Source organism: Mastigoproctus giganteus, chromosome 6, assembly GCF_048544385.1.
Source record: "Mastigoproctus giganteus isolate SK-2022 chromosome 6, ASM4854438v1, whole genome shotgun sequence".
Taxonomy (NCBI): domain Eukaryota; kingdom Metazoa; phylum Arthropoda; class Arachnida; order Uropygi; family Thelyphonidae; genus Mastigoproctus; species Mastigoproctus giganteus.
This window is the reverse complement of record NC_143580.1, coordinates 211573266-211600612: the sequence shown is the minus strand read 5'-3', so window position 1 is coordinate 211600612 and position 27347 is coordinate 211573266. Positions and strand designations below refer to the sequence as shown.

Below are 27347 nucleotides of genomic sequence, written 5' to 3'. Positions count from 1 at the left end.
TTATTTACAGCTTTTATAGCCACCTTTTTTCTTTTTTATACCTTTGTCAGACTTTTCATGTTTTCTCTTTGTACTTTGTTCACAATGCTCTATTTCATTTTCAGATTTCACATTTTCTATTTTTATATCTACAGGCATGAATTCATTCACACTACTTTCTTCTGGTTCCATTTTAACATTTGCAACTTCAAATTCCTCTTCGTCACTTTCACCGGGTTCAACCTTAACGCTAATATCTTTTGCTTCACTCACTTCCTCCTCATCTGCACTTATGGTCTCATTCACCTCTGTAAGATAAACAAACAAAAGAAACAATAAATGAACAAAGTTGTACTAATTTAAAGAAATCAATCAGGAGTGTTGTCAATAAAATGGGTGAATTCAAACTCTTGGTTAGGGCAACTAATGCTGACAAAAAAAAAAAAGGGCTAATAAATACATGGTGCTACCCAGAAATTGGGGATGATGAGTTCCACTATGGTATGTACGATGCATTTAGGAAGGATAGAGAAGACAGAAGAGGGTGATGAGGTCATGCTTCTTATCACAAGTAGTCTGAGTGTGAAAAGTTTTTGCTGAGTCAGAAGTTGTCTGCTGGCATAGAATCTGTGTTGGTGTGAGTTAGTTGGTAATCTATAGACTAGAGCAGCGGTTGGCAAACTGTGCAGTGCAACACCCCAGGGTGCCATGGGATATTTTAAATTTTTGAGGGAAGCAGCGATATTCAACATCTGTTGGACACCACACGAACTACTACCTCGAGGTAGTTCAGTTTCAATATTACTTATTAAGTAATATTCAGTTTCATTACTTAACATTCCAAACAACTTAATATTAAGTTGTTTGGATCTAATTACTTAATAAACAAAATTAGGTGTTTCTTTTGGCCTAGGGGCACTGTGAACTGAGAAAGTTTAGGAACCGCTGGACTAGAGGTTTGTGACGAGTATGACAAGTGTATCTACATGTAGATGGAATGGGCAAGCAAGTGTGAATGTCTTATTATGGGTGACTAATCACCCATAATAAGATTGATTGGAACAAGTGATTGTAATTTTTTTTAAATTGGTGAGGGGAACAAAGGGGTGCTCTTACCAAGAAAGGCTTAAGTTCTGGAAATTGCAGTGCCTGGAGAGTAAGCACCTGCAAGGTGATCTGATTGAGGTGTATAAGGCCTTGAATGGGTTGAGCAAGCTGAATGCTGATGGGATTCTTCCTCTTGCTCAGATTAAGAACCTGAGGGGGGATAGATTCAAATTGAGGAAAGACAGTTGTAGAACAGATGTGCTGAAATTTGCCATTAGCCAGCAGATAGTTGATTGGTGGCACAGACTTCCAACTTTTATTGTGGAAGTTGATAGCCTAAATAAATTTAAGGCTGAGCTGGACAGGCATTTTGAACGAATTTGGAGGGGTGAAATGAGAGGAAATTTTTTTTTTTTTTGTTGGCCGATGCTGCATAAGCTTGCTTTCTTGCATCGTATGCCTCTACTAATGTTAACGCTAACATTTTGTTAAAGGAAAATTCATGTTTAACTAACATGGTAAGCTATTTTGACAGCTACTCATGAGCTGGGTGTAAAGAATAATTTCAACTTAGTTCATTTGGATTTTAGCAAAGCATTTCATTCAGTCCCTCATGAGAAGTTACTATACAAGCTGGAACATGTTGGGTTACTGGAAAGATTCTAAGATGGATCGCAGGGGTGGCTGTAGGACAGAAGGCAGATGGTTGTGATTAATGGATATTCTTCAGATAGTTATAGCATTCAAACTGGAGTTCCCCAAAGATTGGTTCTTGGACCACTGTTATTTCTGACTTTCATAAATAACATTGATGAAGGGATAGAGAGAGTGATGTCAAAATTTGCAAACAATGTAAAATTCCAGAAAGTTTTTAATGATCAGTACCAAGCAGCACTCCTTCATTCTGACTTGAACAGAACAGGCTTCAAAAATTGTTAAAAAAGTGGAATTATGTTTTAATGCAGAAAAGTGTAAGGTTTTATACTCTGGGAATAGCAACCCCAAAATAACTTACTCACCACTAGGTGGAGTTGAATTAAAATAGCAAAGGAAGAAAGGGGTCTGGGAGTTATGATGCTGGCAGATATGAAGTTCTCAGAGCAGTGTAAAAAGACAGCCAAGAAAGACCATGATGTCCTACTGATGATTTATCAAACAATATCCTGTAGGGATAGGGTGGTCATAATCCTATTGTACAAGACAATTGTAAGCATTTGGAATACTGTGTCCAAATATGGAGATCTCATCTGAAAAAAGACACAGCTTCTTAGAAGGGTCCAAAGACAGCAACACATATGGTAAGATTGGCAAAAGAGCAACTATACGAAGTAAGACTTCAATGGTGTGGGCTACAGACCTTGGCAACCAAGCACCCTAGAGGGGCCTCGACTGACATTTATAATGCCCTCTGAGAGGAGTTACTAAAACGAATGAAGGTGGAATTTTCACTGTTATAGAGAATTCCAGAACTCGTGGGCATATATTCAAATTACAGGGGAAGAGGTTTAGACTAAATTGTAGGAAGTTTTCTTTTAGCCAGCGAGTCATGGATCACTCGAATAGGTCGTCTTCAAGGGTAGTTGAGGCTGACAGTTTGAATAAATTCAAAGGTGAACTGGATAAGGGAAGACTAATTTGTATTTTCTTATCTATTTTTTTTGCAGATGCAGCAAAAGCCAGTGGCTTTTGATGCAGCTATGGATGACATTCATACATCAACATTCAACTTACCCACATTTATCTCACCAGCAACATGAACGCTATGCCAATATAACAAAAAAAAAACAAACAATGGTAGTCCTTGTTAAAGATTAAGGTTCAAAAATTTTGATGCTGTGACAATGAGACACCACGACTGATGTCACTTTCAGCACAAACACCAAAACATTTCTCGAAACAGCAATTAACCAGATTTAAATGCAACTTACATCAATGTCATATAAAATTATTTCTCAGGTTGTATAGGTTGTATACTAGTATCTACAAATGACAACAGGAAATGCTTAATATGAGACTATTTTCTGTGCTTGTACTAAGCATAAGAATAAGCAGAAAAAAAAAAAAAAGGAAAAAAAGTGGAATAAGTTTAGTTCGGAAAGAATTTCTTTGAAATTCAAAGAAAACAACTAAATATGCTTTGAGGAAATGGCAGTTATCTACTGCAAGTGTACACAGAATTCTTCAAACACACCTTCCCTGTATGTATGCAAAATATAAAAATGTAGTTTGAGCAGGCATTGACTCTATGATGGGCATAATCAAGTCATAATCAAAATAATTAATTATATACAAATAAGGTGATTACAAAATTGACATAAGGGGAAAAAAAAAGACAGTGAAAAGATTTTATCCGATATTTGATAAACTAGAGATAAAATGCTGTTACCATTCAGACAACGGTCAGTTCAGTTCAGTCATATATATGGTACCAAGCAATACTTGGAAGGGTCCAAAGATGGCGACTTACATGGTAAGATTGGCTAAAGGGCGACCATATGAAGTATAGTTGCCCTTCTGCCAATTAGCCAGTATTGTTGTTGTTGATTTCATAATCAATTTAGTCAGTATTGTTGTTGATTTCATAATCAACTAACTTGCATATAATTGATTATGAAAATACCACAATCGATTATTGTGGTTGTTGTTGCAATTTCATATAATTGCCAAATTTTCACAAAATCAATTATTTGAGTCATTCAAATAACTAATTATCAATCATTTGATTATCCCATCACTAACTGAAACATGAAGAGAGGTCAGAACACCTAGAGCACTTTTGTGGACATCTTTAGCCAAATTAGTTGTTAATAAAGAATTTCTCTGATGTGTTTTTCTCCATAATGACATTACCATTCACATAAATTAATTATTTCCAGTTAATTTCTGGAATAATTAACTGAAAAGATATTTAACTAGTTAGCCAACAACAGTCAGAAAACTGCTACGAAGAGAAAGCTGAATGCTGGTGTGGGATACAACTGTATATTTTGCCCTCTTTTCTTTCTGTGTAATAGGATAATGTGCTTCATCTGCTTCAATAGTCTGTCTCCCTATAACTGTAAAACACATCCAACTTAAGATTTTGTTGTAACAAGATGTGTGATTGGAGAGTATTATCAGACTCCTTCCAGGTTGTTGCATTAGGTAGGACAGTCCAACGATGGATGCAGAATTTAAGGCAATTATACACTTAAACTGTCTACTGAGATTGTTAAGGAGGTAGTACAGTAAAGACAATGAAGTAAAACAAACACTGCTGAAATGAAATGTAGAATTATTTTTCAGCATATGGACTAAAGAAACCAAGGACATGAAGCACCATTACACTATCTGTTGGACAGTCCAACAGACAGTTTAATGGTGCCTGCATCCATCATTGGACAGTCCAACAATGGATGCAGTATTTAAGGCAATTATACACTAATAATAAAATAGCAAATGCTTAAAAAAAAAGGCACTCACCTTAAATAAATCTGCATGGTTTAATTAGAGAGGGTTGGTTAGTATTTAGGTTGAATAGTTGAGTTAAAGAGACTAAGGGAGGGCAAAAAGAAAGTGTTATTTCGGAAATTAGAATAGGCACAAGGAAGCAAGTGTGTACACATCTAATCCTTGGTTGTCATTAAAGTAGGGAAAAATAGTTGAAATTAAATAAATAGTATAGTGGGCCAATAGTCGTTACGGGAACTTTCGTTGGATTACATCTTCATTTGGCAATTGGGTGGGTAGAGAACGCATGTGATATTTAAAAAAATATTTATACTCTCGTGATGCATTTTTTGACATGTGGTAACCTTAACCACTAGAGGTTCCAAATCGGTGAAAGGTTGAAGGGGAGTTTAGTGTTTAAGACTGGAGTGGTGTCGATACCATTCAATGGTTAGTGCTTCATATTGAAGAATCCTGTAGCTGGATTTGAGTTTAATAATAGAAATGGCAGAATCGATAAGAGGGGTGTGGTTATGGGTTTGAGCTTGAGTTGCGAGTTCTGTAACAGTTTGGTTAGTCGTAAGACGGTAGTGGTGGTAATATGCGCGGGTGTTAGAGGTTTTTGATGAGCCAAATTTTGGTAGTACTTCCAATGTAACAGGTGTCACAGTTTGGCTGGCAGTTAATAAGGTATATTATATTATTAAGATCGCTGATGGAATATTTATGTGTGTCTTTGTAAGAGCTGAAAAAATATCCCAGTTTATTGTAAGCAGAAAAGACAAGAGAGATATCGGTATTGTTGAATATACATCGGAACTGTCCTACTAGTTCACTGTGGTAGGGGAGGACTATGCAGGTGTTTGTGTTGTTGTTACGTCTGATCGGATTATTAATTTTATTTTTGGCGATGGAAATTGTATGTAAGATAAGTTGATGGGGGTAACCTCTGGCTATGAATTTATCAGTGAGATATTGGATTTCGTTGTGTAGGTCATTTTGTGAAGAGCTACATTTTAAAGCGTTGTGGATTTGGTTATATAAGACGGCTTTTTTGGTATAAAGGGGGTGATGTGAAGCGAAATGTAAATAGTTGCCGGTATGTGTGTTTTTCTTGAAAATTTTTGTACTTAGTTATGTACCTGTAATGTAGATGGTGAGGTTGAGAAAATTGATCTGGTTGTTTAGCCCAATTTCAAGGGTAAATTTAAGCATGTCATGTACAGAATTAAGTTTTGAAAAGAGATTGTCGATGCTAGGTCTATTGCCTATTACAAGGATGTCGTCAGCATAGCGTATGTATAATTTTAATTCAGGGGGAAAGAGGTGTAGAATTTGGTTCTCAGTGGCAGCCAGGTAAATTTCGGACAACGGGGCCGAAATACCTAAGCCCATCGGTAAGCCAAATATATGTTGAAAAATTTGGTTGTTAAATCTGAAGTATCTGGTATCTAATAAAAGTGTAGTGAGTTCGAGGATGTGGTCTATGGAGAGAGAGGTGCGTTCTGTTAAGCTGTTATCTGCTGCTAGAAACTCACGTAGAGCTTGTGGGGTGAATGGTATATGGACATTGGTATAAAGAGATGTGACGTCGAAGGACGCTAATATGTCACTATCGGATATTACAATATTGTTGATTTTTTAGAAGGCTTGATTGGTACTGTTAATTTTAAAAGTGGAAAATCTAGTAAGAGGGGATATAATTTTGACTAGGAAGGTAGATAGATTAGCGAAAGCTGATTTGGTCTTAATGGATGGTCAGTTTTATGTAACTTAATGATCCCAAACATATGGGGAAGGATATTGTTGCAGATTCCTATTTGTTGTAATGTGAAAAGGTTAATTTCCTTATTTTGTCTGAGTTTCCTAAGAATTGTGTCTAGTCTGTTTTTGAGTTTTGTAATGTTGTGGTTATTGCCACTTATATACACATATATAAGTGACAATAAAAAACTCATGATTCAAATAAAGTGGCCAGGCAGTGTAGTTATGAAAAAAAAGGACAACTGCCAATAAATATCTAACATATTTGCTAAAACTTCAAACAAAAATCACAATTATCCAAAATCAATGATCTAGCTTTATGTGAGATTAGAAACAAGAAACAGAAGTGCATACTTCTTGCTAAGTACTCAATGAAAATTAAATAGTTATTGTTCAACAAAACAATGTTTATCTGTACACTGATAATTTACTAATCCAAGTCGACCATCACTAATCCGGCCACCGGTAATCCGGTTCCACCGCTAATTCGGACATAATTTCCATGAACGTAAATTCAAATCTCCCAGGTACTGTTTTGGTGGCATTTGGTGGTGACGCTACTGTTTTGGTGGCATTGGTTGCAGCATCAGCTGTTGGCACGAACTCGTAAATACTGGCAAGCCATTCCCACTTGTTTTTCTATATTTATTGTTATAACCTGCTCACGTTTAGCCTCAGCCATGGTTCCAATGCATAAAGGAAGTGCCTCTTGGGGTGTAAAGTGCAAACACCGTACATTCTCATAAAAGATAAAGTTAAACTTCTGAAAAAACTCGACAGCGTTGTGTCTGTGAGGAGTTCAACTCTGCTTAATTGTAAATTCCAGCAATTTCTCTCAGTTCCTCTTATTTTAGTAATTTTATTTTAGCCATTCCTTTTTAGATTTTTTTTTTTTTACAACACACTTGTACAACTTGCAGAAAAACACAACACAATATGATGGATAATACAGTGCGCTAACGAACTTGTTTTCACAAAATCTCTAACACTGACAAACTTATTGAGACATTTGAGATTATTTTATCATAATTAGTTTTATTGCAGTGCTCGTTGCAAACTAATCACAAACGACCTTCATATGTATGCCGTAATGGTGCCACACACATGTGGCCGATACAGCTTCTCAAGAAATAAAGTAACCAACATATGTGGCCACGTTGGCCACATATATGTGACATAAAAAAAAAAAGACTTTTGTTTTTTTTATATTTTAAGCAAAAAAAATCACAACACTGACATTACAATATTTATTTTAGAATTACTAATCAAATTATTTTGTAAATATTTTTTGGCCCCTGGGGAATTTTTTTCTTAAACTAGCTTGGCCGTCAATGTGCTAAAGGTAGGAGGAGATGGTTAGCTGTTGGGTAAAATATATGTGCTAAAGTAACCACCGGTAATCCGACAAACTCACTAATCCGGCACCCCACGGGTCCCAACATTGCCGGATTAGTGATGGTCGACCTGTAGTAGAAATCGCTGAACTGTTCCCCACCCCACATATCCCATAAAATTCTATCCTCTTCCCTTATATCTGTAACCTGTACCACTGCAGGACATTTTAACACACATTAAGATGCTAGCAGCATTATACAGAACATTCTAGCAATTTTGTAGATTAACACTCATATGGCAGTTTATGCTTTAAAAATAAAGTTTAGGTTATGTAACTTTGTTCTTAAAATAAACATGCTCATTAATTTTGATACAACAAAATGAATGAGCATGTTTTTATATATTATAGCAGTTTATATTTCTAAGAAAAAAAGTTTATTAATTTGTTTTCAAAGTCACTTTTAAACATTCTTTTTATACTCTGGCATAACCACTAAGTCAAAGAATTCCATAATTAATCATTTTGACAATGAATACAATCGTAAACCATATTTAGCAGCCATGCATGCTTAAGCTGCAGTTCACTCAAATATGCGTGCACTCTCATGCTTGACTACTTGGCTATGTCAGGAGGCATTGCTGCTTGATATTTTATTTAAATTTTCAAAACTAAATGACTATATATTCATATTTTATGAATAATGAACTAATAAAAACTAATTTGTCCTTCTATTTTGTGTTAAAATTAAAGTAAGCATGATGGTTAAAGATATCACTGTAACATGCAAACCTGGCAGTCTTATGTAAAATGTTTAGTCAATTTAAACAATCAATTTATAACTAATATATGTATCATATTATGATGGTACACTAACATTCTAAATTTCAATGCACAATTCAGTTATCTATGTAAAAATGTTTTGATTTCTTACCTGATTCTTTTGGTTGCCAAAGTGAACTACGAACAAACCTCTGTGCAGCTTCTTTGTTTACTCGAGGAGCTTTTGCTTTGTCTGCAATTTCCTTGGACCTCTTTAAATAATTTTTGATCCTTTCCTGAATGGATAATTAATATCAGTTAAAAGAGGCTTTCTGAAAGATGCAGAGTGCAAAAAGTCTTTAAATGAAATGAGTAATACATCAATACACTATACAACTTTCTAGAAAATATGTGTTACAGGGAGTCCTCGTTATCCGAGGATAATTGGTTTCAAGAAAATTCCACTTAAAACGGAGACTAAACTTTTGCAATGTTTATTATTTAAATAAATGAAACTAGGCATAATATTTTAAGATTCTATATCTATATAATATCGGTGTAGATACACGACAGACAACTCTTAAAGAAAAACTACAGTAGTAGTGTGGAAGGCATCATTTCATCTGTATCTCATATTGTGCTCATTCTTCCCAACGAGTTGCCCATGTATTGCACTACCTCTAATAAGTAAAGTTTCACTAATAGAGAAGACTACTATTGCTTATTCTTGGTTTCAAGCACCGTTTCAAAGCTAGTTGGCTTTTCATCGGTGGGTGGGTAGGTACCCTGGTATCGCAAGTGAAGCATTTCTTATTCAAGGTAGTGCAATACATGATTCCATTAATACATGGGCAGCTCGTTGTGAAGGATGAGCAGATATGGTGTATATACACCAATATTATATAGTAATGGTTATTATGTACTTGTACATAATAAAAAATGGATGAAGGAACTGAAAAATGGGAAAATTATTTTATTAGACATTTATTATTATAAAAGATCATTCTCACAAAAAAATATTCAAGTGCCTGGTCAATTTTCAAGGGAAAAAGCTTTAATTCTTTAATTTTCAAATCCTCGTAACTGCAGGGACTCGGATATCGGGGACCCCCTGTACTATTAAAACTTTAGAATTATTATTACTATTACTGTGATTTACATTGGTTATATTTTTATTTAGTTTAACTGGTTTTTGTACTGTATTTTTATAATTTACTTTATGTAGTTCCCTTGCCCACCCTTCTAACCTCACTGAGTTGTTGAGCTTTTACTTTGTCTGTGAACGCCTCTGTAATATCATACTGTGGTAGCATTCCTGTATTTCTATTTTATTTTGCAGTAAAGTAATTTTATATATATATACATTAATCTTCATTATATCTCATCAGTTATTATTCACCACCACATCTCCAAAATTACAACAGAGCTGAAGTTCAAATTTCAAAATAGAATAAGGGTTGCCAAACTATGGTTGTAAGTTACGTGATCTTCCCTGAGAGATGAGGGCTAGAACAATTAATACCTCAAAATAAGTTTGTATTAATAAAGTTAAAAAAAAAAAAAAGTCACAAATAGTAAACTAAATATCTAATGATTTTTAATACTTAGCTAACATCTTTTCAAGAAATTTATGCACTCTACTTCTATCTGGAGTAGTGCTTCTTGAACTGTGGGACACAAAGACATCAAGTGATAGAACTAAGTATAGTGAAAATTGTCACACTAATCATATAAATAACCAGAATTACTATTACGTGAAATGTCTGACTCGGGCATAACCATTAATAATAATGTTTGAATGGAGGAGGAGCGGGGATCAAGAATTAAACTTTGAGAAACACTGATATAGATATAGTGCTTTGTCTTATTAGTATAACACCAAAAATTCCTAGAAAAAGCGCCTTTAATTTCAAATAATGTACAAGTGTAACCGTTACTACCATAATAATAATGCCTGATGGACGTAATCATAAGTGGGCCATAAGAAGAACATAAAGCTACATTGCTGCACAGAATTAAGAAAAGTGAAAGCAAAAAATATCAGTTTTAATACTTAAGTGTGATAATTTTTGTTAATCATAACATTCTGAAAAATTGAAGACAACACATTTTATAGTTAACTATTTTATTACATTTTGAATGTTTTACATGTAATTTGTAATCCAACTAATGTATACATTTATTCTTTAAATCAGGGTTTCTTAACCAGGGGTCCACAGACCCCCAAGGGGTCCATGGAAGGATTTCAGGGGGTCCGTGAGCTTGGATGGGGAAAAAATCAACTCATTACTTTCCTTCACTTATGAATGTATGTAATAAATTACAATTGTATTAGCTGTATCTGTAGTCACCAATAGAAATAACAGATATTTTCATATCATATAGTTATTGCATATCTCGAAAAATCGCTTACGCTCATTGTTACTTTGAAATCACGGCAGTTATTAGACCTGCTGCTATATCGCACTTGATTGCAGTCCTACTGTGGACAGACTATCGTGCGACGTAGTTGGCAAACTATCCAGCAAATCAGCACCTAGTAGGCCACTTTTAACACGAATAGACACGCTGGCTAAGAGTGTAAACCAGGTATGTTCAAACACATCCTACGGTTTAGATAACAGTTGAAGTATGTAATTTAACCTTTTCGCTGCTATGTGCGTGTATACTGGTCCAACAGTGGAGGCCCCTGCAGTGCTACAGGCATGTGTGCATGCCCACCGTGTGTCTGTCGATGCATACAGTCTTCGTATATGTCTTTCTTAGTTTCTAATATTGCATTAATTATTTTTACATTAATTATTTAACATTTGTTACAGACCAAATTTAAGTTGAAATGTCGAAGAAAAGGAAATATGATGAAAACTATGTATTATTTGGTTTCACTTGCATTAATGAACTTGACGGGACTCAAATACCGCAGTGTTTTTTGTGCGGAAAAATTCTTGCGAACGGAAGTATGAAGCCAGCAAAACTGAAAGACCATCTCAAGTCTGTCCATGCTGAAAATGCATCTAAAGATGCTGGTTTTTTTCGTGCGAAAAAATCTCAATTCGAAAAAGCAGGGACACTTCCAAAACTTGGATTTGTCATTTCACGAAAACCTTTTCTTGAAGCATCCTATAAAGTTGCTTACCGGATTGCCAAGCAAAAGAAGCCCCACTATTGGAGAGACTTTAGTAAAGCCATGTGCGCTGGAAATGGTCGAACTGGTCTGTGGACTGGAACAGAGAAAAAAACTGGAAGCTGTTCCCTTGTCAAATGATGTAATACATTCTAGAATAGTTGATATGTCTTTTAATATTTTGAAGCAGGTCATTGAGGAAATGGCAGCCTCGCCATTCCCCTTCAGTATGCAATTGGATGAAACTACAGACATTTCTCAATGTAGCCAGCTCCTTGTTTTTGTTCACTATGTGCATGCTGACGCCATCAAAGAAGAATTCTTATTTTGTGAGTCTCTTTTGGAAACTACAAAGGCCGTCGACGTTTTCGAAATGGTAAAAGGTTTTTTACAAACGAAACTTTGAAAGGAAAACTTCATTCTCTTTGCACTGATGGAGCTCCTGCGATGCTTGGTAATACATCTGGTTTTGCTACTTTAGTGAAAAAAGAAGCTCCTCAAGTCGTCGTCACTCATTGCTTTTTACACAGACATGCACTGGCAACAAAGACTCTTCCAACAACCCTGAAAGAAGTATTGTCAACAGCCATAAAAGTTATCAACTTTATCAAAAAAAGTTCTACGAATCATTGTATTTTTAAAAGATTTTTTCAAGAAATGGGAGCAGAATATGAAGTGCTCTGGCTTTCAAGAGGACAAGTCTTGAAGCACTTGTTCGAACTAAGGGCAGAAGTTTCACTTTTTCTGGAAGAAAGAGAAAACCCACTCTTGGAACATTTTGAAAGGAAGGATTTTATCCATGGGTTGGCTTACCTGGCAGATATTTTTCACCATATATCTTTCCATTCAAGGTCACGAAGTCACCATTATGGATGCAACTGAAATATTACAAGCTTTCTTGGCTAAGTTACCAATATGGAAGAAGAGAGTAGAGACCGACATTCTTGCAAACTTTCCACTGTTGCAGGAAGTGCTTTACCAAGATGTAGTTGAAATGCAAACTTCTCTCTCAGTTTTTTTGAAAAGAGATATCTGCGAACGCTTGGAAACATTACAGAACTCTTTTAAAAGTTATTTCTATCTTGATGGCATGAAAATTGAACCATGGATCCGAAATCCTTTTCTTTCTGATATAAACTGTATCGAAGATGTTGACTTAACCAAAGATGAACTCATTGGTCAAAAAACTTACTATGATTGGAGTTACCACAAAAAAACTTGGAGAATTCTGGTGTTCTATGAGAGAAGCCTATCCTCGTCTTGTAAAGCGAGCTATGGAAGCTTTGATACCATTTGCAACAATATATCTGTGCAAATCAGGATTTTCAGCACTTGTAACAATGAAAACAAAAAATCGAAATCGATTAGATGTCCAACATGACATGCGTGTTGCCCTGTCAAATACCACACCACAGTTTAATGTTCTTATTCAAGATAAACAACAACAGTCTTCACACTGATATGTCCTTGAAAAATAAAATTTAACTTCAACTTTCCTATATTTTAAATGTATTGTATTATTATTCAATGTGTTAAGAAAGAAACATATATTACTGTATAATGTTTTTTTTTTAATTTTGATAACTATTTCATTAAACTGGTTTTTTTGTAATTTTATTTTATGCATTTAAAAACATTATTCTGAGAAGGGGTCCGGAGCATTCACCTGACTGGAAAAGGGGTCCGTGGAACTAAGAAGGTTAAGAACCCCTGCTTTAAATCTAATAATTTGATTACTATAATTGAATAGAAATTATTTTACTTTTAAATTAGCTCATTTTCAATGTTTGAAGTTTACGTTTATGTGTTGCTTTTAATACATCATTTTTCTTTTTACAATAATTGTTGAGCAAAATATTGATAATGGTATTAATTAGAAAATTTTAAATTATTTCTCTGAAATACTTTTTCTGTTCATTGAAATATAATCAATTACAATTGCTACAACATTATAACCAATTTTCTTTAAGCCCACAATAATTTTTTTCAAAACTGAATGTAATTTTTCTGCAGTAATTTTTTTCACAGATAAAATATAAATGACCCATCTTTGTAATTTGACAATACGCTTTGAATCATAAATATATATGCATGTGTAGCTGCGTCAGTACTATCAAAAGAATTTCCCAATACGTTTCCACCTTTGTAATCGATATAAGGTTTCAGATGAATTTCATTGATCATTAAACTAATTTTGCATTCTGAAGAATTTAAAAAAGCCAATTTCTGTTTAGCATGCATCAGAAAATAATTCTCTTGCTGGTCATCTGGAATTTTTGTGTTTAGAGAAGAGCAGAGCCTATGAATAGTACTTAGATGAGAAAGAAGTAGGAATGCAGAATGCTGTAGACATTTGTAGGCATGTGGAGATATCAAAAACACTAAAGACGAAAATATTAATATTTGGGTGGAATTTTATGCATTCTTTTCACAGTGTAACAAATGTAATTGTTTGCATATGAATTTAAACACTGATGCTCTCTTGCTATTAATGTTTCCCACAATTGAATTCAGTAAACTACAAGCAGCATTTAAAACAAAAGAAATATTATTAACATCACTACTGTTGGCAATTACTGGTATCTGTTCTAAGATGTCAGTAATCTGACTGAAATGAAACTTCCTATGAATTCACATTCATAGGAAGTTCCACTGACTTTGACTTTCCTAAATTATGAATTTCAGCGATCTGTGCACATATCGACAACATCAAATCTTCACTAATCACAACTGAATAGGCAATGGAGGGTGCTGGCTAAAATATTAAATATAAAAACACAATACAGTTATATTTTGAAATAACTTGCCGGCATTCGGGTGCTGTATGTCTGCTAGTTGTGGAACCATAGGGAATTCTCGAGCTTTATCATAGTCACAATTACTCTTAATATTATTTTCCAGGGCCTTCTCAAAGTTTTTTTCTTCTAATCTTCGCTTCTTTTCGGAACTGTCTCTTGTAAATGCCTGTGATGACAAATAGCTTGGACAGTTCGGAAAATGTGATGGAACAGCTCCGTGAATTAATTTTGGATGCTCGAAATCTACAGCGATTCTCTTTTTTTCTCCCCATCAAATTTAATACCTGTCTAAACTATCTGGGATGGCTTGAAATGAATCTCACATATATGTAACAATATGAAATATATGAATAAAATGCTATGCTCTCTTCCGAATTTCACTTTACTTGTTATTAGCATCTCAGAGTCTTAGACGATTGTTATTAGCCTTTACAACTAAGGATACCTCAGTCCACGTACACAGGCCTATAGTTTATCAAAGGTTGCATATAATTACATTTCGTGTACAGTCAGTCCTTGTATAATACGTATTTACACTACACGAATTCGATCATACACGATTTATAAATAGGGGAACGATATCATATATAACACGAACCAAATTCGCTTATGCATGATTCGCCTTTGTGTTTACAAGAAATGACAGTCGAAAGCAGAATCACCCCAACTGAATGCAACACGATAGGAATGAAGAAAAGATTCTGAAAATGTATTTATGTTTTTTGTATCAGTGAAGGGGAAACACATTTCACCCTAATAACCTAAAAACCCACACAATTTCAGCTATCGGTATTATCGCAAATGCAATTAGATCGAGTTTACTACCAGTTTATAACAGATTCCACTAGCAGAAATGCAGCTGGAAATTGTTTTTATTGTTTTATGGTAGTAACCCCCAGAAATATGCTTTAGTAAAATGTGAGCTAGTGAGGTGTTAATGGTGTGTCTCTGCCTTTATGTTGTTGTTTATTCAGTTGCTATATGCACGCAGCTTTCTTTATGTGTATCAAGCGTGCCTCCTCATTTTGTAATTGTGCTTTATTCCTTAAAAATGAGTAAAATACTTAAAAGGTGTGAAAAGGAAGCTCCCTGGTGAAGACACTACAGGTTCAGAGAGAAAAAGAAAAGCAATATCGATAGACAGAGGTGGACTGGGTCAAAAATTCTTACCTGGAAAAATTTTTACTAGCATTTATGGCCAAAATCACACTTATGGCCAGTCCACTTCTGTTAGAGAAAAAATATGAAATTGTGAAACACTTTGAGCGAAATGAAAGAATGTGATATTGCACGTGCTACAGGCCTAAATGAGGCAACGCCGAGAAAATAAAAACAACTTTCATAGCAGGAACAACTCAAAGTGTAATAAAATCCATTAGATCAAGACACAAAGAATTAGAAGAGATGGAATGGCTGTCATCTGTTTGGATAGAAAATCAAACAAAGAACAAGTTTGCTTACGATAGAAGCAAACACATTAGCAATATTTTATTACGTAATAGTTGTAATAAAATACGTATTTTATTATGATTATTTATTGTGTTTGGTATTGATTTGGTTACAAATGTATGTTCAATCTTGGGTGGTCGGCACCAAACCTAATTTTCCCATAGGGCCTGTTATTTATATTGCACGAGGGTTTCTAGGAACACAACTATCGTGCTATATGAGGACTGACTGTATTTATCTACACTAAAAGTTTTAATAAATAAAATTAATATTATGTATCGTATAAATATTGAGATTTTTTGATTTCTTAAACAAGCATGCACTTTTCTTCAGTGTATCCAATACATGAAAGGAATATTTTATTTATAAATGAAACCACAAAATTCTGAAATTCTGACAAAATGTACTTCTATATTCTGACAAAAATAAATCTGTTTCATATTCTTATATATTATCGTTTCATTATTGTTAAAATACTCCTATTTAAGATAACTGCTATTAAAGTACCACAAACTTATTTTAGAAAACTTATCTTTGAATGTTCAGATGACACAAAGTCTTTCCTTGGTATAGCTTTCAACCATTTGTTAGTTAAAACAGTATCCTTCAACGGAAATCCAAAGATGTGTACTTTCAGACCACCTTTATAATTTCTATGGCATCCAGGAACACAACATTTTCCAGGCATTATTAAAAATTTCAAAGCACTTTTATGAGATGAAACAGCACAAGACACAGCCGCACTTAAACAGCAATGCTAGTAATGAACAAAGGCAATGAATGGGCTTAAGCTCTATCTACTAGAATTACCGTAGTTTCCTTGGCCCACTTAGAACAACAGATTAACCCACTGATGACGTAGCGATAAGGCATTATTGTTATGGTGGTGACAGTGTAACATAATTAGTTAAATGGTTTAACACCCATTTAATAAAAAAAAAATATCTGTGTATTTTAATATTAATTCAGCTTGTGACTTTAGGCCAAACAGTGCTGCAGGAAAGATGTACCAATGATGTTGAAGCTAAAGTAAATGTAACAAATGAAAATATTTACCTATAACAAGCCTTTAATCTTTGTGAAGCTAATTTTATGTTTTATTTGCATAAAGCATGGCTATTATAAGGTTAATTATAGCACATATGGCCAGTATCACTACCATTGAAAAACACTACATTTATTTTTTCACTTCTGCTCTACATGGTGCACGTCATCTTCATGCTTAATTGTTTGTAAATGTCTGATTACATGGCATTCCTGCCACTTGAAATGGAAAAATCATGTCTATATATAGTATACAATATATGGAAAACCTTAGGTACGTATCTTCTCAAATTTTACAACATATTTTTTTAGCACTCTACTGAAGGACATAGTTAATTACCTTCGCACCACATAAATATGATGATCACTGTGTTCACTCGTTAGAGAACAACACTGTTTTTTGCATTCCAACTTCTGCCCACATCATGCAACACAGATTAACAAACTTGAAGGCCAATTCTTTAATGAAGGTATGCAAAATTCCAGATTTTTTTTTTTAAATTCCATTCAAATTCAATTTTTTTTTTTTTTTTGCAAAAAAAAGTAAAACTAAAGACAGAGAAAAACTATATTACTACAGTGAGATGAAGGAGGGGTCAAAAGACTGAGTTTCTGTTTCTAAATCTGGAAAGTTAGCAGCTGTGCAAAAACCTATTGCTGTACACACACACACACACACACACACACACACACACACACACACACACACACACACACACACACACACACACACACACACACACACACACACACACACGGAACCAATCCACGAATAGCAGACTTGTTTAAAGGTATGATTAAAAAATGATCTGCATCTTTTTAAAATAATAGTAGAGGACAAAATACACATTTAAAGATCATATAAAATTAAAAACAGCACAGCAAGACAAAGCTTGTTATTACTGTATTCCTGAACTGAGATATACAATATAACAGCAATATTATTATTATCAATATATTTTTCTATACCAGATTTTTAAAAGAAAACAAAATCATGATAACAAAATGTAAACTGCATGTGCATATTTTATATAAAGATCAATTTATTTATACTTACTAGTTCTTGTTTTATAGCATGTTCTCTTGGATTTTCACCAACTGTATTTAAGTACACTATATTAAAAAAAAAACAATATATACATATATATACACACCAATTCAATCAACATATTGTATATAGAATAATAATGTTTAAAGTTACAAAAGTATCGAATGTATTACAGAACAAGTAATACTTTCTTATTCAAAGTAAGGAACCTAGTAAACATAACTGTATACAAGAAAAGTGAATATTTTAAAAGAGATTCAAAAATAAACTGGGCGGAAGAGTCACGGTTTACCAAATCATCAAAGGCTATGGAAATTAATACACTGTTTATTAACTATAAACATTAAGTATTCTATAACAGTCTGCAAGCATACAAGATGAAAACACTAAGCATTTCAGGGGGGAAAACACAGCTAACTACATCTTTACAAGTGAAACAGGATTTACATAGAATTATTTCAATGTGCAACAGATATTGAACCTAACAATTTCCAAACTAGTGATAATGCCACTACCATCTCAGAAGGCTTAGCAAAAGATAAACTGCTCGTATCATTTTATGCAAGTTTAATATGGTAAGGACTAAATTATCCAGCATGTATATATGGAGGTGGGGAGGGTTGAATAATATGTACCAATTCATGACATGCTTTCTTATACAAACCTACCATTCACAATATGCTGTAGAAGCTCTGAAAAATACTTTTTTAATATATTACTGTGTGTGTGCGTGTATGTGTGTGTGTGTATGTGTGCGTGTGATTTTTATTTTGTTTATATTACATCGCATTACATCAGCCTAATACTTCATGTATTAACTGTGCAACTAAATGAAACTCTGTGAAGCTCAAGGTATTCTGCTTCTAATTAATTTTTTTTTGATTGATTGGTAGTTGTTGGCGCATCGGCTTCTGTGGCCATATTGCACCTCCCAAGGTTTTTGCAGTACTTTGATCCAAGCCCGAGGCGGGAATTGAACCCGCGACCTTTGGGTTGCCGGGCAGGTACTTTACCCACTCGGCTAGCCCGGTCGGCGCTTCTAATTAATAAATTGCTATTCTTGCTCTCAAACAGAATAGACAATCCTACTTTCTCATGACATAATTAATTATTGGCACATTAAAGCAATGGAAATCGCAATCTTGAAATTTGGTTGTGATTTCTAATGCTTGAACTTAGTTTGAAATCATAAACTAGCATACCAGCATTCACAGGGGAAAAAAAAAAAAACTATGTATTTATTTATTTTTTTTAATTATTAATTACTGCAACAGTATGATTCCTACTATTTTTCATAGTAGTTTAGGTACATTCAGTTAAAAACAGTGATGTCACCCAGCAGATTTGCAATGGTTATCTAAATTATATTTAAATTTCAGCGTGTGAACATTTTTTTATTTATCTAATAACATCACAGCTTTCACAAAAATGCTCTGCATAATTTATACAGACTATAAATGCATTTAATAAGTTTGAACCAATTGTTAAAACTTTAGAAAAATACTTTACTATCTCTAAAAAAAATAATAATTGAAGCAAACTGGTGTTAAAAAACTTGGGTGACACACACACCACTGGTTAAATATCCTTGGAACCTAACCACTACTTATAACATTGCTTCTATGGGAAAATGCATTCTAGTTCAGAACAAAGTTAGAAAAATGCATGGGATACATATAAATTAAAAGTTGACACAGAAGTCTATGGTACATATATAAGATGTTATGTAATCAAGTCACACAGGATGTTAGCCAGGCAAAGGCAGATTACAAGAAATCTTTGGCAAAGGATGCAAAGAGTTCTTTACTTATGTAAACTCTAGAAGGAATGGGATGAATCAGAATAGTCCACTTGATATCAATGGTTCAACTGTTGATGAGCCTGCTCAGGTAGCTAGCAAACTGAATGAGTATTTTGCATCTACATTTACACATGAGGAGTTATTCAGGAAGGGGAATGCCAGAGGTGTATTAAACTCTGAAAGTGAGCTAAATGATTTTGTAATAACTGAGAGCAAAGTGGAGCAGAAACTGTTGAAGATAAACATAAGAAAGGCTCTTGGGGTGGATGGGATCTATCCAGTTACATTAAAGGAGGCAGCAAAGGAAGTAAGCAAACCCTTAGCCATAATTATGTGAGCTTCCTTGGACTCAGGGGAAGTACCAATGGAGTGAAGACATGCAAATGTGACCCCAATTCACAAAGGAGGATCAAAGGAAGACACAAGTGATTACAGATCTGTTAGTTTAACTTCAATTCCGGGTAAAATAATGGAGTTACTGGTTAAAGATGCATTGCAGGATCATCTAGACGAGACTGCAGCAATAATTCAGACACAGCATGGGTTTGTTAAAGGGAAGTCTTGTCTGACCAATTTGATTCGTTACTATGATGTGGTCATAAAGGAACTGGATACAAGAATAATTTTGATATCATATACTTGGATCTTAGGACGGCTTTTGATACTGTTGCATATGGAAGACTGCTGTACAAATTGGAGCAGTGTGGCATTGTGGGAAAATTGCTGCTATGGATAAAGGGATGGTTGAGTGGGAGAAGACAGAGAGTGGTAATCAATGGACACTGCTCTTCGTAGACTAATGTTATTAACGGAGTCCCCCAGGGTTTGGTGCTGGGCCCATTGTTGTTTTGTGTATTTATCAATGATATCGATGAAGGTAATCAGGCTTAATGTCTAAGTTTGCAGATGATACGAAGGTTGGCAGGGTTTTTAATGACACCAATGACAGTACACTACTGCAACAGGATCTATAAAAGTTGAGCAGATGAGCTGAGAGTTGGCAAATGAAGTTTAACATTGACAAATGTAAAGTACTGCATATGGGTAGCAGTAATCTCAGAGTAACGTATCAACTGTTTGGTACTACACTCAGGGTGGTAGAGAATGAAAAGGAACTGGGAGTAATCGTGCAGTCAGATATGAAGTTCTCTGAGCAGTGCAGAGGGTCTGCATGAGTAGCTCATGGTGTCTTGTCAATGATATACAGGAATTTTTATAACAGAGATATGGAGCTGATTATCCCCTTGTATAGGACAATGGTCAGGCCACACCTTGAGTACTGTATACAGGTCTGGAGGCCTCATTTTAGGAAGGATGTAGAGCTGCTGGAATGAGTACAGAGAAAGCAACAAGATTAGTAAATGAACAAAGGGTTGCTCTTATGAAGAAAGGTTTAAGTTATGCAAATTATTGTGTCTGGAGACTAGACACCTGCGAGGCGATCTGATTGAATGGTTTCAGCAAGCTCAATGACAATGGGATTCTTCCTCTTGTCCAGATTAATTGCCGGAGGGGACATAAATTCAAATTGAGGAAAGACAGTTGTAGAATAGGTGTCTGGAAATTTGCCTCTGCCAGCGGGTGGTTGACTTCTGGAACAAACTTCCATCTGTCGTTGAAGAAGTGGACAGCTTAAATAAATTCAAGGCAGAACTAGACAAATATTTGGAGCAAAGGGATGGGTGAAATGGGAATGTTTTTTTTTTTTTTTTTTTTTGCTTATGTTGTATAAGCTTGCTTTCTTGCATCATATGCCTCTACTAACAATATTTGTAAGTTGGGCACTTGCTGTATCAGAAAAGAAAAAAAAAAAAGAACAAAGGAATAAATTATTCTTAATTAATAAAAAAATAAACAAATTATTTTAAGAATAAAGCAAAAAAATTATAAATTCTTTTAAGAATAAAGCAAAAAAAAATTATAATTTCTTTTAAGAATAAAGAAGAAGAAGAATAAAGCAAAAAAAAAAAAAAAAAACACAATTAAATGTTAATTTATTTGCCAGCACCATGTTCCCCATTTATAGGTTGCCTCAGCATTGTTACTACAAATAAATTAAATAACAAAACGCAATTTAATACTTTTCAGTTTCTCAAAAATTCAAATACAGAAGTAGTCAAATTTTTGAAATTCAACCTGCAGTGTCAGGTCTATATAAAAACCTAACCCTGAGTAAGGCATGTGAAGATTTGAAATTCCTCTTTGCATGTGAAAATTTGAAAATTCAGTAAAAAATAATTCAAACTGTTCTTTTTTTTTTTTATGCACCCATATTTTCAATCTTTTCTGAATTCAACTGTGAAAAATTCATGTTCTATATTAAAAATATATATTTTTAATTAATTTCTGAAAATTAATCTTCCTTGAGACCTGTAGGCAAGCGAATGCAAATTTAATAATCACACACTTCAGCAAATGCTGTGATTAGATGCCAGCTTTGCAGTAATAGGATTTCTCGTTGCATGAAAATTTAAGCAAAATTTTTTTTCTACATTAAATTAAATGCCCATGGCCATGTGACACGTGTCAACAACGTGACATGATTTGCACAGATGATACAACAATGTCACAAAAACAGAGAGTGTTACCAATTGGAGGAAAATGCATAGCAGTTCAGTTCAAACCTGAACTGCTGTGCATTTGAACTGAACTGTTATAATTTTAATACATTTCAACAACTTATGTTTCAACTATTCTGTCTATACAGCTGAAATTCCTAATATCTGTTTTTTAAACATTTTCTTTGAATTCTCTGCAGAAATTTCCAGAAATATATGTAAATTTTTGGGCAAACATGCTATCAATAACTGAATGCAACACATGCATATAGTTAGACTTAACTTAATCATGAAATTTTCCGTAATTGAATGATAATTAACATATATTTCTGGAATTTTCTGCAGAGAATTCAAAGAGAAACTTTAAAAACAGATATTAGGAATTTCAGCTTCAGCTGTATAGACAGAGTAGATGAAACATAAGTTGCTGAAATATTGTCAGGGTTGAATTGACCCAGCTAAATGATTCAAGGATAAAGGCATGTGAAAGCCATTCTGATCCCATTCAATTGAGATTATTGAAATTTTTAATAGAGAAATGGCTCTAGTCAACACTTATATTTCAATAACAAAAAGTTTGTATTAGAAAAACAACTGGTATACATGTATTTTGACAAAATTTAAGCAAATTTTTTTTTCTGTTACTACATGGCCAGGCGCCTCCGTAGCCAGGTGGGAAGGAGCACCAGTGTGTAGCACACGCTTCTTGATTAGACCGGGGTTCGAGCCCATCACCACCAAATACGGAGGATGCGGAAAGGTCAGAGAATGACCACCGCACATCCCCGGAGCAATATGGCCTTAGTTGCTAATGCTCCTAAAAACCAAATAATAACAACAACAACTACATGGCCATGGGCATTTAATTTAATGCTCATGGCCATGTAGTAACAGGAACATTCATGATGATATATGGGTTCACAGCACATGAACTTGCTCTGAATATATATATATATATATAATGCTATCCTTGCCTTATGAATATCAAGGAGTAAAAACAGACTTCTTTTTTAAAAATATTTGTATACCTTTAGGCAAATTAGTAAAAAAAAATTGGGAATTATGATTTAGTTCTTATTTCCCATAACATATACTTACTCCAAAATAATGAGTTAAAGGCATAGAGTCCTGTTAGATGCAATTTTGCTTTGTCCAAAGGGCTCAACTAGAAAGAAAACATACAATAATTATTGTAATGAAATATACCAAAACATCAATTTTTATTATTATTTTTTGATATCATATAATAAAATTAATCAAGACTTTAACCAAGTCACTATCTCGATGGGATTAATTGATATTGGTCTTTACCTATACTATACCACAATAAATTCATTTATTATTCATACCAATATGTCAGACCACTTTTATTGTAATCTTTGCATATGATCATGATAGTATTGTTGAATAATATAATATATAATTTAATTGTGGTTTACACCACAATAAAATTATATATGTGTAAAGAGTGTAAGTAATTGCTATCGATCTTTAAAGAATCACTTTTTTCAATTTTTTAATCAATATTTTAGATTAACATGTTTAATTAAATAGAAACTGGGGGTGTGGGGCCTCTGAGACCCCATATATTATCACCACATAAGAAGATAAAATTTCTTTGTTGCAAAAATATAAAAAATAAATTGAGTTTTATAAACCACAATTAAATTATATATTATTCAACAATACCATCATGATCATATGCAAAGATTAAAATAAAAGTGGTCTGACATATTGGTAAGAATAAAAATTGAATTTATTGTGATAGAGTGTAGGTAATTAATATTAACTGCTATGAATAAAGATCAATATCAATTAATCCCATGGAGATAATGACTTGGTTAGAGTCCTGATTATCCACTTGTACAAGGCAATGGTCAGGCCAACACCTTGAGTACTGTATACAGGTCTGGAGGCCTCACTGGCCTCATTTTTGGAAGGATGTAGAGCTGCTGGAACGAGCAGAGAAGGGTAACGAGATTAGTGAATGGAAAAAAGGGTTGCTCTTACGAAGAAAGGCTTAAGTTCTACAAATTGCGGTGTCTGGAGACTAGGCACCTGCGAGGTGATCTGAATAAGGTCTTGAATGGTGTGAGCAAGCTCAATACTGATGGGATTCTTCCTCTTGCCCAGGTTAATTGCATTCTTAATTAATAAAAAAAAAAATGAACAATAAATTATTTTAATGTAACTGGATAGATTCCATTCACCCCAAGAGCCTTTCTTATGTTTATCTTCAATAGTTTCTGCTCCACTTTGCTCTCAGTTATTACAAAATCATTTAGCTCACTGCCAGAGTTTAACACCTCTGGCATTCCCCTCTCTGAATAACTCCTCATGTGTAAATGTAAATGGAGTGAAATTCAAATTGAGAAAAGACAGTTATAGAATAGATTTGTAGAAATTTGCCTTTAGCCAGTGGGTAGTTGATTACTGGAACAAATTTCTATCTGTCATTGTGGAAGTTGACAGCTTAAATAAATTCAAGGCAGAACTAGACAAACATTTGGAGTGAATGGATAGGTGAAATGGGATTTTTTTTTTTTTCTTTTGGCTGATGTTGTATAAGTTTGCTTTCTTGCATCATATGCCTCTACTAATATCAATATTAACTGTTTGTTCTCTTCAAAAACAACATAAGAAGGTTAGCCTGGATAACAAATTGTTAAAGATGGATTCTGTGTTACACATTCAATCAACTATACACAAATAATAAACAAAGTATGCAGCTTAGAAATCAACACAAACCTGAATAATAATGATGGCATCACAAACTTAGCAGGTCAACATGGATAGCAGTCAGATTATTATGCTAATTTTCAAAAAAATTTATACAAGGAAGTGAGTTTAGTTTTGATATCGGTTTTGCTTCCTCCTCTCCTTCAACCCATTTACTCCAGGCTAGATTGCATACAAATGACATACTGGATCACCACATTGCTACTTTATCGTAGGTGTCATTACCTCTACACTTACTTCTCTATGCAAAGCCTGCCAAAATAGTGTTCCATAGTCTATTTGATTATTAGTCTATGCCAGTATATTAATAACCGAAAAAAAAATTATGTTAATTATTATAATGATACAAAAGTGGTGTACGCTACAAATATGCAAAATTTATTTATTTTATTTTTTTAAATATTAATTACAATTTTTTGCGGAACACTTGTTCACATCTCACGGAACACAGTTTGAGAAATGCTGGTCTAGACGCATCCCCAAGCGGTCCAAGTTACGTGTCCATCCTTGCAGACCATCTGCATCCCTTCAAGTTCATCTTGCACCCACAGGGCAATAGACTCTTCCAGCAGGACAATGCACCTCCCCACAGAGCCATGGTGACTAGAACACTGTTCGAAGAGCATTCCACAGATTTTACCACCATGGAATGGCCTCTCAGTTCACCAGATATGAACCCGTGGAGCAGCTTTGGGATGCTGTGGAAAAGCCCATTTGAGATTTGGATCCTCCACCCAGGAACACCTCACCACATGACTGCCCTTAACTGGGCAAAAGGTGGGTATCCCATGATTTCTGTACACTCAGTGTATAAAACTATATTTCTGAAAAGCGACCATTATGAAAACCTTACTTTAATTAGAAATGTTTTATTTATGTAAAAACATTTTTGCTTTAATTATTATCAATTATCTGAATAATATTACTTATACTGTACATGGTTATCAATAAATCCAGAACAATAAATGATTGTTGATTAAAATTTAGCTCTAAATCCAAAAGAACTCAGAAACTCAATAACGTTGTACAGCAGGAGTAAATGAATTTTATTAGTGCTGCAATCAAAATGAATAATCACAAAATATGTTCAAATTGAGTGCTGTGTGACAGGATAGTCTTCAACACACCATGACAATCACTCCCCCTACACATGTGAGCAGCAATATTTTTAATAGCAGTGGCAGCTCTGTGGATGTGATTAAACAAATCATCTTGGTTATTAGCCTCTATGGCATAAAAATCCAATGGGTTAAGGTCAGGAAAATGAAGTGGCCGAGAAATGGGACCTCTGAAGCCAAAAAAGATCATTACTGAAATTCAGTGATTCCAGTAATGATCTTTTAAGAATGTTCTTACTTGTCGCTCAAAATGTGGAGGTGCTCCATTGTGCTGAAACCATATATTGGCACATTCACTTAAAGGAACATCCTCCACAAGTGTCGGTAATATACTCTGCAAAAACTGTACATGATGATCAGTATTTAGGCAGGCAGGAAACTCATGATGAATAAAATTATCTCCTACAATGCTACCCCACATATTTTTGCTAAACCCCACATGGAAAGGGGATTGCTGAATGGTGTGCGGATTTCCCACTGACTATATATGGAGATTGTGCATGTTGAACTATAACCTTAACAGAATGGTAATTTAAAATAAGTAATATTAATAAACTGCTGTTTTCTGGATTTGAAGCAGTTTTACTCCCAAGTTGTCAATAATGAAAAAATAAAATCGAGAAAATTAAACTAAAATAATTACTATGGAAATGTGAATTAACTGCAATCAAGAACAGAACAATCCAAAGAGTGGACGTGCTTAAAGATAATTAATTTTACCGATCAAACAGAATTGATAGCTTTAAGTATCACAGATGCCAACCGTTAAGAAAAGGCATAGCAACGAGCAAGCTTTGTTTATTATAGGCCTCTGATTAATAACGCATGATGACTTTTATCTCTTTCCTGGATTACGGAATTCATTTCGTAAAAAAATTGGGAATGGGCAAGTCTAAGCTTACTTTCAAACTGGAAAGAATAATAGCGGCTAACTTTGACTTTCAAACCTGAAAGAACGTTTTACTTTGGTATGCTCGCGCTGCCTGCTTCTCTCTCTCTCTCTCTCTCTGTTGAACTGGAAACAGTTTTGAACAAAGAGACAATACAAATTGGAAGACAATCGTTTTAATATACTAATTAATAAACACTATAAAGCAACACTAAAATATTACTCTCATATTTGATTCAAGTTTCATTTTATCTATCTTACCTTCGCATGCAGTTCTGTAAAATTAGCATCCAAGAAAGGAGTTAAGACATCTTCCACTGCATTCAAAGAATTGTGAAAAGTTTCAAGTCGATTTTGTATTTCAAGCGGAAAATCGCTATTATCACCAGAAGCCATCATTTAAATCTACCAAATAAATAACACAATTATCGCAACTGCAAACCACAACTGCTAGCCTACTGCAAT

At 34.3% G+C, this 27347-nt stretch overlaps 1 protein-coding gene across 1 annotated transcript; it reads right to left on the bottom strand.

Moving 5' to 3' along the window:
• Positions 1-27347, bottom strand: Rrp47 (Ribosomal RNA processing 47). The gene is made up of 5 exons (XM_090376391.1): positions 27144-27347; positions 23235-23301; positions 17787-17842; positions 8487-8610; positions 1-287 (listed from the first exon to the last, which is right to left on the bottom strand). Exons 1-5 carry the CDS (start codon positions 27279-27281, stop codon positions 1-3), a joined length of 672 nt encoding a protein of 223 aa, XP_090232517.1. The 5' UTR covers positions 27282-27347.